We start from the raw sequence: 14,576 nt of genomic DNA, 5'->3' as shown, positions 1-14,576 counted from the left end.
GAAAAGAGCTCCAATGTACACAAACTGCGTCCAGGTTCACCAGTGTATCCTCCATCCCAGTTGTCTACACTGGAATGCCATTGGACCACGCTGTGTCTCCAGTCTAGCATGGGTTTCCTTTCCACCAAACAGCGGGTATGGGGCCAGGGGGAAAGAAGCAAAGCAGGAAGGGCCTGAGAGCAGACTCAGATCTTGCCCAGGAGGCATCAGAATGGCAGTAAGGTGAGCTCCCAGAGCTGAGGACTTTAAAGTGATTTTCAACCAATGAACTAGACATAGCCACACACTCCATGTACAGATATAATAGTTGACTCAATGTTTTTCCAGGCACACTCTCTCTCCTTTTGGGATTTAGTACATCTGCCCTTGCTGTCACTGGCACAGATACCATATGGAGGGTGACTCACTTTTCCATCCTCACAATCCCATTTGTAGAAATACAGGTGCAAAGATACTGGCTCTGCACTTGGGTCAGATTAGTCCATGTGCAAGACACAAGGTGATGGAAAAGAAAGGTGGCCTCTAGCATCCTCTGTTACTGCTTACATACTAACCCTGAAATTTCTGGTTTTATAGGTTATGATCAATAAAAGTCATGAGGGAGCTATTACAGGGCGGGCAGCGTTTGAGTACTCAAATCAGAGGCTGGTTGGGGGCTGGCCTAAAGAACACCAGACCAGGTGGTCAAACCTTGACAAAACACTGTACTTTTGAGAGCTGAAGACATCATATTATGCCAACTCAAATCCTATGGTGAAAAAAGGACCATGAAGTGGAACCATTTCCTTAGACAAAGGGCAAATAATGCTTTTCACTCCAGGCCCAGGGGTACTCAAGTGTGCAAGCCATTCTTCTGCCAGAAAGGTTATATTTTGACATAAGCATTATACAGTGTTTTTCCTGTCATTTAGAGACAACACGCATAGCTAACCATCATGGAATAATTTAGAAACCTGATTAGACAGTTAGGCAGTTTGGATTTCCTCAGTCAAAAGAAAGCTTTGCTGTCTGTTTATTTCAACACTGATGTCTTTTGTCGCACAGCTCACTGCACAGTTAAGTGTAAGGTAGCTCTTACTGCCAGTTTTCATTTGTTTATTTTTCCTAGATAAAAGGGCAAAATCATAAAGTAGTGGCTGCCCATTTCATTTAACATGAGCAAAGATGTTGGTACACTAGGCTGGTTTCTAAACAAAAGTTTAATGATTTGACACACTGTAAGAAAAAAAGCAGTTTTAATCATACACTCACAAAACAACTTTATTACTTGTAACAGATTATGAGAGCACAGGTCTGTGGCTGCAGAAGTGAGCGTATCACTGAGTGCTGACCTCTGTTAGCCTCACCTGGATATTTCACAAAGCCATCGCTGTCTCATTTAGGAAGCAAGTGCTACACTTGTACTGCCACATCATGAGGAGACACGCTGCCATGTTCCCCTCTCCTCCACCTCACAGCCTCTTGCTTAGAGACAGAGGGAAATCATTGAATAAACAGGGAGGCAGGTAAAATTCAGAGCTTTCATCCTGCTCATGTTGTTAAAATTGAGATATCACTCCAGATACTTTTAAAGTGATATAAAAAGTATCACCAGTAAGTTGTGCATCTACTTTGCTCACAGATTTGTTTGCTCATCTGAACCTGAAAATTAGTCTCTAAAAATGATTACTCTTGACACACATCTGAACCGACATGAGATGGGGAGTTTCCCTCTGAGCTGCTCTCCTCCTCACACTGCCATTCTCCTCCTCACTTGCCCTCACCCCGCAGAGCCTGCTTCTGCCCCATCCCATAGTTGCCCACTTGCTTCCCTCCAGAAACACCATCACCCTCAGGTCCCCTCAGCCCCTGATTTTTGGCCAGGCCACCTTGAGGTGTATATCATATTTAATGACCTTAGTTTGAAGCCAGAGGTGCTTTTGGAGACCACAGCTTATAGTGACACCTCTATCAGCCACGTGAAAGTACAATTATGCCCTATCACCGTTCCAGACTGCTGAGACTTCAAAGCATGTTCATTCTGGGTTCTTGTGGTTTAAGAAAGATCTCTGAAGGAAGAAATGATTTGTTATAAGTTGTTAACCTATTATATGTTCGAATATTATGTATAGTTTTTGTGATTTTAGAACTACAATATAGGATTGGCTTGAATAATAACTTTTAGCTAGTCTGTGCCTGGATACTTATGCTTAAATAAGGAATTTTAACAAGGTTGTAGTTAGAAAGAATGGAGAAGAATGTGGCTGTATCTAATTAAGCCAGATAACAAGGACTAGCACGATGATAAGAAAAGGAAGAACCAGCTAGGATCAGATGCAAACTTGAAGAGGTGCCCAAGGAGTCTAAGAGCACGTGCAAGAAGGAGAATTGAAAAGTTCAGCTGTAAGGAAGAACTACGACCTTCATCCAGACACCCCTGAAGAAGACCCCCAGAGGGCAGAGCACGTGCGCCAGGGAGAGGAAACTAATGTAAATAAATTCTGGGAACTGAATATGATAGACACACTTGTTCCAGGAAAAGTGGTGAATATGTATGCTTTGATTGTATGTAGCCTTTGTGAATTGTACTGGAAGTTGCACGCACATCAGGTGGAGCTCTCCCCTGCATGCCCCACGTCGCGTTGAAGAATACCTTACTTAATAATCAAATTGGCATTGATTATTAAGTCTGGGTTTTAACAGCATCATCTCCTCTGAATGACCGTATTGAAGGGGAAATCAGCTAAAATGATGATGAAAAATTGATCTGACAAAGACTGCAAGAACCGAGTTTCATTCATGGAGAGAAAGCACGAACACGCTTGAAAGATGCAACGAGATGACCGCAGAGCAGAACGAGACAAACTCTTCCCCGTACCCTCAAGGGCGAGGAGGCGCAACAGCAGCCTCTTCTCCAGCCTCCTTGGGGGCAGTTTTCCAGACACGGGAGAGGCGGGGCGTGCGGCTCGGCCCCAGGCAGCGCCGGCATCCCCGGTGCGGTTCCCGCTGCGGGCGCTGCGCGGATGGCGGGGCTGGGAGCGGGGATGCGCATCTTCCGCGATGTGAGTACGCCAAGCGCTCCCTCCGCAGAGGCAGCGACGGCAGGCGTTTGAGGAGGGGGAGAGGGCTGGGGTAGGGGGTGTCGGGTTATTTTTTCTGTTTTGCCTTCTTTTCTTGTATTTTTTCTCCCTCCTCCCCCCCCCCCCCTTTTAATTTCTTTTTTTTTTTTAATTTCTCTCTTTTTTTCCTTCTTCTTTTCTTTTTTTTTTTCTTTTTTTTTTTTTTTTTTTCCCACTGGAGTGGTGATTCCCTCCTTGGGGTAGAAGGGGATGAAGTCAATTGAAGCTCTGAGTCTTTCCCTTTCCTTTTCCCTTCTCCTTCTCCTTCTCCTTCTCCTTCTCCTTCTCCTTCTCCTTCTCCTTCTCCTTCTCCTTCTCCTTCTCCTTCTCCTTCTCCTTCTCCTTCTCCTTCTCCTTCTCCTTCCCCTCCTTCTTCTCCTTCTCCTTCTCCTTCTCCTTCTCCTTCTCCTTCTCCTTCTCCTTCTCCTTCTCCTTCTGCTTCTCCTTCTGCTTCTCCTTCCCCTCCTTCTTCTCCTTCCCCTCCTTCTTCTCCTTCTCCTTCTTTCTCCTTCTCCTTCTCCTTCTCCTTCTCCTTCTCCTTCTCCTTCTCCTTCTCCTTCTCTTTTCTGCCCCCTTTCCTTTTTTCCCAAGTGTTTTTGGCATTTAAAATGTTAACAAGAGTTTGCTTCCAATAGCAAGCATGTGTGAGGAGAGCAGGTTAGTAATTGTGGGTGGTTAAGAGAGGTGGCTGGGGTGAAAACGCTGTCACTTTTCAAAGTACATTGCTTAGATTTTTATGATTTCATATTTTTCCCAGGATTTTCACTGAAGAGTTTTTCAGCCCTACAAGTTTATTTTTTCTCAAACTATGCAGGCTCCCTCACATGCCATTAGACTGTGATGGATTGACATGCCCAGAGATGATGAGCAAAGCAACCTTGAACCCCTCAGCCCTTTGAGAGGGAGCCTCCTATACACCTGGCTATCCTACTCCTTAGGGGTGCTGAGCTTGGCACCTGGATCCTTGGGTTTCTCATTTGGTTTCACGTCTAGGAGCAGAGCAGTTTGGGACACGCTGAAGAAGCTATTTAAATACCACTAGCATGATTTATCAACCATCACCAAAGCCTCAGCATCTCACAAAATGCAGCTGTAAAGTTTTTTGCGTGAACTTGCCTTGCAGAGAACATTGCTTTGGTCCAAGGCAAGTCCTGATAAAAGGCAAACTCCCACCCAAAGATCTCCAAAGCATCTCCTGGCCTTGATGAGACCTACAAATACAGACCAGCTCCACTACCAACTCTGATCTACTTTAGACCAACTCTTATACCAGGGTTAGTCCATAATATCAACTGGAAATTACAAGTTCTATATTAAAGGACCCTTTATCTAGCTATCTTCTCTAATGTGCTCACATTAACTCTCCGAACTTTTTCTCAAATTATTTCGAGCAGCTCGCATCTGCTCATCTCCTGATTTTTCTAGACTTCATGAGAAAGCATTTAAATTAGGCTCTTTGTTGACTTTTATTATTTCCATTCAAGTTTATAATGAAAATGCAGCTTTTTTTTTCATCTTACAAATACCACTTCTAAGCATACATTTCAAAGACAAAAGAGAAGTCTAAGTTGCCAGGAAAGAGTTAAAAAAACATTAAACGGAGCCAACTCCCCAGTTTAACTCAGGACATTGGGTTAGGAAGCTGCATGTGATCAGAATATCTGGTAAACTGACAACTTTTGATTTCACCCAAGGTAAAAAAATTCAAATGAAAATGATTTGTTTGATTTTCAACAATTTCTTAAACCAGGGTCAGGTTCATATTTATAGAAAAGCAGATGCATTTAACAGAACTGGGGAAGAAGGAGGGAGGGGGGCTGCTGCCATACTTCTGCTCTTACATTTTGAGGAGAATCTTAAATTCAAACCTTATCTCTGCCTGCTTCAGCGCAGGGACTACACCCTGGGATCCTTTCTGCTGTGAAAATACACTCATGTCACAGATATTTCGGGATGTGCAGTTCTGTGATTATCCATTAGTGAAGTACCTCCAAATGCATAAACACTTAACAGTAAATTAAACAAAGCAGCAAGAGATTGACTGTAAGGCTGCACATAAAGTGCAGGCTCTGTTGTCCAGGTCCCAGTGGGAGATAGGCAGAGACCTAATGAGAGCGAGACCAGGTTTCTAATGCAGCCTCCTCCATGGTTTTATGTCAAAGTCCCTATCAATTGTCTGAAGGATTTTAACATTTCCTTTAGTGTTTATTTAATTAATTAAATTTAATGAATCCAAAATTTAAATAATAATCAATAATTTAATAACTACATAGAAAATAATTTATTTTCTTTAAAAAGAAGAAAAAATACTGCAGAAACTTTTGCCATCCTTAACTCATATTTACAGGGTACTCCTAGTTGATTGAAACTACTATAGCTGTCCCAGCACTATGCATCCCTAAGCCAAGCCTGAGCAGCGAGTGCTCTTGCTTGCATAGAAGCCTTGCACAAGTTGTAGGCTGTGTCACCTGGTGTGGCTATAACACCGGTGTGGCTCTGCATGGGCCCTCTCCACTCGTGGCAAAAGTCACCGGCCGTGGGTTAATGTTGCTGGCTGTATTTATCACCTCGCTGAAGTGCACCGTGCCCTTATGGATCAGACGTGCTTATGCATGTGCTAAGGGTTTGCAGCAGAGCCCAGGCATCTGTGAGATGAGGAGTGGGGTTTCAGTGCTCCCCTGTAATATGCATCTGCTTGGGGGCAACCACTGTTCCCTTTTATTGGGTGTAACTGGGCAGAAGAAATCCAGTAGATCTCAGAACATTGCGTTTCTCCTCCCTCTCTAAATTTCACATATTTCCCAACTTATAAACCCATATGTTTTCCTGCTCCTCTTTCTTCTGTATTTGGTTTCTATTTGCTATCAGAGCAATCCTGAAATTTGCTCCCACACATCTGATCTCACTGCCTCCCACATCCAGTCTGATCCCTTCACGCCACCTGGCTCTTCTCCTGACTTATCCCCTGCTTCCTCCACCCACACAAGCCCTGACTCTTTCTCTGCATCTCAGATGCTCAGTGCATCCTCCCAGCTACCATCCTTGCTCTGCTTTTTTTAAATCACTTCTCTCAGAGGGAATCCAGTAATGTAGTAGCCATAAGGTATCAGGTTTTGTGACTGAATATCATCCTTAAAAGCCATGCACGAACTAGGAAATAAATCTGGTTATTATGTGTTATTATGTGTGTGTTTGTTATGGCCTTGGTTTTCTGTGGACACAGTGCAGGAGGCGTTAAGAAAGCAATACTCCAAGGGAAGGATGGAGACATACTCAGAACTTTTCAAATTTTATACAGTACTGTGAAAATACAATACAGAGCCTAAACTATAAATGTCCACTAAATGTAGCATTGTGTGCTCTTAACCCATACAACAAAAGAATGATTCCGTTCTCTCTCTCTTTCTCTGTAGATACTAAGAAGAGCAGACAAGAACGGTAAGACCAGTCATATGTCTTCCCCCCTCCCTTTGGAAAAAAAAATAAATCCATCATTGATTCAGCATTTTAAATCACACTTTAAACATCCTGATGGGAAAACTAACCATTCTCATGTCATTTTATGTTTTCTAAAGGTTCAATGCAATGTTATTTTTTTGTGCACTGGTCCTCACTATGGGTTCTTTAAGGGCAGATCTTGCGCTTTCAAGATTTGGCATGTGTGTTTGATTTGCACTTTGGGTGCATGTGGGTGTTTTCTTAGCAACATTGTGTTCACAAGAAAGCTTGAAATATTTGTTAGTAGCTCCATCTCATTACTTTTTAAAGATACCATAGACTACATTTAGCAAACAGACTTGTTTCCTAATTTTGCAGTCATATATTTGGTGTGTCGATAGGCAAAATAAAGCCTTGAATTCAACTCACATATTTATAACACACAAGCCATGGGTTTTTTTTTTACTATGTTCTTAATCAAAGTTTTGCCCTCGTACTACCGAATGATTTTCCTTCCAAATATATTTTTTCCCCTTAGTTAAATTCGGTAAGTTGGGGCGTAGTACTGTAAGGCTTAACAAATGCTCCCATTTTGGCCACGGCATGGCCTTGCTGTAAGGACCACAAAGTTAGCTGCTGGTATTCATATTCTTGGTTTTGAACCTGACTTTAACACCTTTTCCTGTCTCGGAATTGCTGCACGATTGTGGATAAGTTACATTTTCATATTTATGACACATATCCCACTAGAGAAATTAAGCCGCTACCACTTCCCTGCATCACAGAACGTGAGATTTGATATGCTTGAGGCTATGAAGAGCTTCTGTAGCTCTGCAGTTGCTGTAACGGTATTTATACTTAAGTCAGATAACCAGACTTAGACCTCACAGGATGGGAAGGAAACACAAGCTTGCAGTTGTTAGCGCTGTAATACAAAGAATGGAAAGAAGGAGAGGTAACTTCTTGCAGAAGTTGCCAGACTTCAGTCTTTTCCTGAAAGCATTGAGCAATGTCAAACCCACAGCTCAGACAGGTTTAACCCTGACAAGAAATTCCCCGTCAATCCACAGAAAACAGGTATTGTGCAGGTTCAAAGAAGAGTTCTCTTAGGTATCTGAAGGCAAATAGATGCCATTGAGAAAATTAGAGAGAATAACTTTCAAGAAACAACTGTTGGACAGTAAAGGGCTACCATATGGTTTGGTGGTATAGCTGAGCCTGCTGAACCACTGTTTGCTGTTGCTGGGTGGGCAATCCCACCCCACAGCCCACCTCCAGCTGCATATTCCTGCCACAGCTCATGTTTGGCAACTGGCACTTCCCGTGAAACAACAGCAGTCTTCTTCAAAGAGCTCGGGGGCCACAGAATCCATCATCAGTAGTGTTTCTGTTATCTTCCTCAGTCAGCTTGCCAGTGGCTTGCAAAAGGCAGTAATGGTGCAAGTTGAATTCCAAGATGAGGAGTGAGGTGAGGAGAAGAAGGACCTTTCCCTTCAGCAATGCCTTTCCAGCTTCGCTACAGATCAGCCAGAACCAAGCTTTACTGGTGTCCCCCATGGACCTCCTCATGGTGTTTGGAAAAGGTGATTATGTGTCTACCCTGAAGACTGATGAGAGTCACAGTGCATGGTGCAGAGCAGCAGGTTGTCTGCCCCAGCCCTGAGTCAGAAAGAGCCCTTACCGCTTCATGTTCCTGTCCCGGGTTTTGAACAAATGCTCTGTCCCAGTCCTGGTGGATCCACAGCATTTTGGTGGTTAGAAAGACTTCCAGTCCTTATTGGGATTACCCCACAGCTTATTGCTTACACATTGCTATTAAAATAAGAGAAACAGCTCACGTGATCAGTGACACCCTTGCTTGTTACAGAGCAACATGAAACCCCGTCAGCCCTTTTATCAGTGCCATTCATTACTATGTATGGAAGCTTTACAATATATTACTGGGAGTAAAGTGGCCAAGTTCGGTCACTTTATTTCTATTAATTTAAGTCCATGAACATGCAATTTTTTCAGCTCTTATGTGCTTAACTGTGTTTGCTCAGCCATCAATCACCTATGGGACTCCACTTTGCTAATCTAGTACACGAGCTTGTGCCACATTAATAGGTAGCAGATTTGTTTTAAGGCTGGGAAGTTAAGTACCTTCTCACAAAGGTTATTGGATGTGGGAACGCTTATCTAACATGTTTACACTGTTGTCAACACATATTATTAGCTTTTTTAATGACTAGGATACTTTCAGTGACACCTTTCCATGCTATGGGAAAAACGTGTATTGGCTTAAAGTAACAAATGCTAGATTATCTGTCCATGACATGGTCCTGTGAAGCTCTACCATATGCTTTTAACATCCAGAAAAATATTCATCAAAAAAGATGGATGAAAAATAAAGTTATTATAGGGGATAACATTCTTACTATGAATTTAGGGATTGTGGGACTTCCCATTAGCCTTCACAATAGGGAAAACCAACTATTCTTGCAGAGACAATTTAAAATAAGAGCTCGAAAGAGACTGGTGAATTGGTGTTGCTCAAAAATAGTACAATGATTTGTGACAGCTGAGGTTATTTGAGAAACTTCTTCATCAAAGAGTCATTTCCCTGTTTGAAAGAAGCCATGCAAATGATGTTTCTTTTGGGGTGGTGGCTTCTTTCCTTGCCAGCTCAGGTATGTATGTTATTCCATTACCCTTTCATTTCTGAAAATATCAGCTGTGCACAGCTTCCACAAGAGGATCAGCTTCATAAACTCTTATCTATAATTCTTATTTCATGGCTGAGCAATTCCACTCTGTATGGATCGGACTCACGCTCCTCCCATAACTGAAAAGGATGTGTGATTTTCTTAGAGGGAGGACAATGGAAGGGATATCTCAGTTCTAAAAAATATATATTCATAATATTTGCAAAAGCAACAGAAAACCTGAGGGAAAAAAGTAATTTCATGAAAGTAAAATGTTGCGTATTGACCTTTTTGGAGAGAAGTTTCAGGTTTGCATGTCAAAATGAAGTTCTGGTCAGGTTTACTTTACAAAACTCCGTGTGTTCAAAGGAAAGCATGTAGATTCATCACAGAACTAATTTAGAAAAAATACTGCTAAAAGGAAAGTTCTTCATCTATTGTATTACTTTTGCTATTTAAAACAAAATCAAACTCATTAAATTCCTTTCAAAAAGTAAAATTCTGTCCCTATCCTGCAGGGAGGAAAGTAAAGAAATACAAGAAACTGGAACTGCCAAATGCAGTCTTTCCTAATCCAGAAATTTTTTTGCTTCTCTCATCTCACCAGCAACAGTGTTTACCCCCTGCAATGACTACAGCACTTGTAGATACTTGTTCTCCTGCATGTCTGCATGAGGTGTTTCTCTTACCTTCCAATGTGCTAGGAGGGACATACTTCAGATCTGTTCTCTTATCGTGGTGGAAACAAATTACTCTGAGCACAGTGGTTTGGCTGTGGACTCTAAGTGTATTCACCAGCACAACAGGCACCCTTTAAGGCATGGGCCTCCTCTCCTGTTCTGGGATCATGGCACGCCCTGGTGTTTAACACTCCCCTTAGCATATTTCAGTGTGGAAATAGCCATGTATTCAATCCTTGAGGGAGAAGGGACACCCAGCAACATTCTCCAGAAGTAGGACTTCTCGGCTGTCTCTGTCCTCCACAAATCTAGAACAGGTAGTTGATTATGTGCATGTTCCAAACTTACAGTTCCTGCCCCAAAACTCTCGGGTCAACTCCAAGCAGTACCCTCTAAAAAGGGTAGCTTTAATATGACAGGTTTAGAAAAGATGGTTTGTATGTAGATGCCGTCATTGGTTTGCAAATAGAAGTCAGCTGTTGTGAAAAAGCACTGAGTTTAAGCTGTATCTTAAACATCCTTAAAAGTCTTAACCATAAGGAACACAGTAAACATGATGCTGCAGGCAGTCAGGATTGATTGCCACCAGATGAGGGAAAATTTAAAAACTGACTAAGTAAAAAAAGACTAAACCTCCAAAGATGGTCAAACCTGAATATCAAAAGCCCAGTACAGGCCACCAACAAAATATTATGCCAGAACTGGTTTCATTTTTTCTCTGACATTTCAAACAAGCACTCACTTAAAGCCTCTTTCACCCCCAAAAATAAATATCTTTTGTGATGTCAGTGAACTATAATAGAATCTGTAAAAGGAAAGACACAGTCAGATGTGACTAATCTTCTCATTCTGTCACACATCTTCATTCAGCACCCCTGATATCCATGACACAGAGCAGGGACATCACACTTTTAAGTGTAGAATTCTAAAACTGTATAAAATAGCATGATAATACAAGCGGTAGTAAAATTGTAGTTGATTGCAGTGATCTGGGGATTTCAGCCCAGCTCTAACACTATGCAAAGAAATTTGCCTGGCAAACAACTGTGGATCATAGATAAAGGATTTTTTAAAATAAGGCAAGTGCAGCAGTAGCCTGCTATCACTTCTGCTAATGTCAGTGACTAAAGCGATTGACCCACAGGTCATACACATTTGAGTCAGCCAACAAGATGTCCACAAAATAACCAAAAAGCCACTCAGCTGTACCTGTACAATGATGAAGAGGAGATCTTGCAATGCTCAGTCTAGAGTCAGTTTTGCAGGGAACAAAATAGGTGTTTTCATTACTTATTGACAGCGCCATTGCAGGATAAACTGACTTTGCAGGTGAGTCTTCTAGCCACTACATCTTCTCCTGTTTCTTCAGGTGTGATCTGGCAGGTTGATAGCTGCATCAGTACAGTCCTTAGATTGTGAATTCTCAGTGGCTCCAGCTTGTAGCCCGTAGTGCTGATTTCATAGAATCACCAAGTTGGAAAAGACCTTTTAGATCATTGAGTCCATAGTGGCATTCCTATCTGCCACTAAACAATGGCCCTGAGCACTTCATTGACCTGTCTTTTAAACACCTCCAGGGATGGTGAGTCCACCAACTTCCCGGGCAGCCTGTTCCAGTACCCGATGACCTTTTCTGAGAAAATTTTTTTCCTGACATCCAGTCTGAACCTTTCCTGGCACAGCTTGAGGCCATTCCCCCTTGTCCTGTCTCCTGTCACTTGGGAAAGGCCTGCACCCTTCTCCCTACAACTTCCTTTCAGGTAGTTGTTAAGAGCAATAAGGTCTACCCTCAACCTCCTCTTCTCCAGGCTAAACAACCCCAGGTCCCTCAGCAGCTCCTCATAAGACTTGTTCTCCAGCCCCTTCACCACCTTCGTTGCTCTTCTCTGGACACGCTCCAGAGCCTCAACATCCTTGTAGTGAGGGGCCCAGAACCGAACACAGTATTCAAGGTGCGGTCTCGCCAATGCCAAATGCAGAGGCAGAATAACCTCCCTGAAACTGTTGGTCATGCCGTTTCTGATACAAGCCAAAATGCCATTTGCCTTCTTGGCCACCTGGGCACACTGCTGGCTCATCTTCAGTCGCTGTCAATCAACATCCCAGGTCCTTCTCCTCCGGGCAGCTTTTTAGCCACTCTTCCCCGAGTCTGTAGCTGCACAGGGTTCTTGTGCACCAAGTGCAGGACCCAACATTTGCCCTTGTTAAACCTCATGCCATTGATCTCAGCCCAGCGGTCCAGCCTGTTCAGATCCCTTTGCAGAGCCTCCCTACCCTCCAGCAGATCCACACTTCCTCCCAGCTTAGTGTCATCCGCAAACTTGCTGAGGGTGCACTCAATGCCTTCATCCAGGTCATTGATAAAGACATTGAACAGGGATGGACCCAGTACTGAGCGCTGAGGAACCCCACTTGACTACCACTCTCTGGGCCCGGCCATCCAAACGGTTTTCCACCCAGGAGAGTGTGCGCCCGTCCAGGCCAGAAGCAGGACGGATACGAGGAAAACATTCTTCACAGAAACAGTCATCGGGCACTGGAACAGGCTGCCCAGGGAGGTGGTTGAGTCACCTTCCCTGGAGGTGTTTAAGGAAAGGGTGGATGAAGTGCTTAGGGACATGGTTTAAGGGAGTGTTAGGAACGGTTGGACTCGATGATCCAGTGGGTCCTTTCCAACCTGGTGATTCCATGTTCTATGATTCACTTCAAGGCTTTAAGTTCTCCAAAGGCAGACAGATTTAAAAAAAACATAAAGGACTGTCACAAATCCCATGAAGGATTTAGGAAGTCAGCTTCCATTGAGAACTGTGGGGTCTGGATGGGGCTAAAGTTTCAGCCCTTGTCTTTCCCGTGGCAGAAGTGACAGCTTTGTTTTGACACCCTAAAATAACCCAACTGCCCTGGCAGTGTGCATGTTTCCAGCCTGGAGGTAGGCTGGGCACCATCTGCTTGGGCCAGAGGGTGCCAGTGCCATGGTCTCTGCTTTCCAAATCTCATCCCACCAAAGTGAACCTCAGGATGAGCTTTAGCCTAGTGCGATTTTTCCATGTGGCTCTTCAAATAGCCATAAGCCCTAGGGCTGTCATTTAGCCATACCAGCTCCACCTGGTGTGGCTCCTGCTGTGGGAACATGGCTTTGGTGGTCCTCTGCGGAGCCCACAGGCACGTTTCACTGCTAGGAAAGGATCACAGTCCTAATAAGAAGCCTTCGCTGGCTGCAGACTCACCATTGGCAGTCATCTTTGGGCACAGAGACTCCAAATACAGAAGTGCCTTTGTTCATTATTTGGTTGATTTCTTTTCACTCATTGAGTTCATTTTTCAACTGAAAAAGAGACGATGCATGTGACTTTTCTTTGTCAGATATGCTGTTATATGTCTATTAAGTTATAAGGTATCCAGAATGTCTCCTAGAGACTACTAGTGTTTCTGCAGCAGACGGGCTTGGGGATATCACTTGGGTCTATTTTACATATAAATCATCTACTCAACAGAGAGGTGAATTCTACTGAAATAAGCATTAGAATGCAATTGTAACCCAAAGGAAGGCTCAAAACCCTCATACAAATATATATCTAAAATTGCAAATGTTATGTAGGGAGACTAATTTATTGCCTGTATTTTTGTCTACCAGTCAGGAATGTTTTGGCTCCAAGTATGATGAGCAAATGTACCTGTTTTTGAAGAAACTGTGGTTTTGAAAGATGTCAGAGAAGATAAACAAAAGCAAGAAAGGCTTGGAAAAAAAGCTTATTTAAGATAACGTTGCCAAGGCAAATGTTGCTGAAGGTTGATTTGCCTGAGGGGTGCATGACTTCAGAGAAGTTTGTCTTCCATGAATCATCCATCCTCTGTGGCTTTACAGGTGACAAGAATTGAAGCACCTATAACAGAGCTACTCAGCTGCTCAGAAGCACTTAAAGCAGACAGTGTTTATCTTGATGCTCCAGGGGCATTGAAGTGTGTCCCAGGAAGGCAGTGCAGAAAATACATAACATAGCCCTTAAAGTAAAAAATATTCTTGGCACTTGAATAAAACGCTGGGTAGGCAAACGTGTCTCCAGTTAAACAGCACAAAGAGCACTTGTTAGGGTTTGGATATGAGCTTTTTCTGAGCACCAAGGAGATGCAAGGGTGGCCTGGGCCTCTGGTGGCTAAATCCCCAGCTGCTCTAGCAAAACAGTTATACAAAATCAGATAAATGCTGTGGAGAATCAGAGCTTTTTCAGTAAATATAACTGTATGAAGTCTGTAAGTAACTGCATAGGTTCAAGCTTCCTTGGATTTTGCCGGCAACGAGCTTAGTGATTTGTCAGTCATTGTCAATAACACTCAAAATGTTATTGAGAATAAAAATCAAAGAAGCAAAAGTCAATGTCTGCTCTTCTGTGATAAAATTCAAAGAAAACAGATAAATGGCCAAATCCATCTATTGGCAGATCATTGAATTCCTGGACTGATGTAAAGCCAATGATCATGAAGAGGAGAGATAAACAGAAAGATAGTTCAGGTCTTGTGTCATGCCCAAACTGTTCTATGAGTATACTCTTAATATGTTTATCTCAGGAAAGTTGCCAGAAATCACTAGTTTCTTGACTATGTGTATAACTTGCATGCAAATCACTCTTCCCACCAGAGGCTAAAGGTGCAGAGTCAGTTTGATTAAACAATGTAGT

The 14,576-nt window shown here is 43.0% G+C and overlaps 1 protein-coding gene across 4 annotated transcripts in view; it reads left to right on the top strand.

The window, feature by feature from the left end:
• The first annotated feature begins 2,819 nt into the window (after positions 1–2,819).
• Positions 2,820–14,576, top strand: part of NECAB1 (N-terminal EF-hand calcium binding protein 1) — a 96,694-nt gene continuing 84,937 nt past the window's right edge. Inside the window, exons 1-3 of one of the 4 annotated variants that reach the window (XM_054058598.1) lie at positions 2,820–3,041; positions 6,512–6,536; positions 7,940–8,119. In XM_054058598.1, coding sequence (XP_053914573.1) covers positions 7,993–8,119 — 127 coding nt within the window. In that variant the 5' untranslated portion in view covers positions 2,820–3,041; positions 6,512–6,536; positions 7,940–7,992. Of the gene's footprint in view, positions 3,042–3,733; positions 3,756–6,511; positions 6,537–7,939; positions 8,120–14,576 lie in introns of all 4 variants that reach the window. The other 3 variants (XM_054058597.1, XM_054058600.1, XM_054058599.1) reach the window with 3 other exon arrangements.

Source organism: Cuculus canorus, chromosome 2 (assembly GCF_017976375.1).
Source record: "Cuculus canorus isolate bCucCan1 chromosome 2, bCucCan1.pri, whole genome shotgun sequence".
In the NCBI taxonomy this organism is placed as follows: Eukaryota; Metazoa; Chordata; class Aves; order Cuculiformes; family Cuculidae; genus Cuculus; species Cuculus canorus.
Note: the sequence above shows the minus strand (reverse complement) of the source record. Positions and strands in the feature narration are given on the sequence as shown.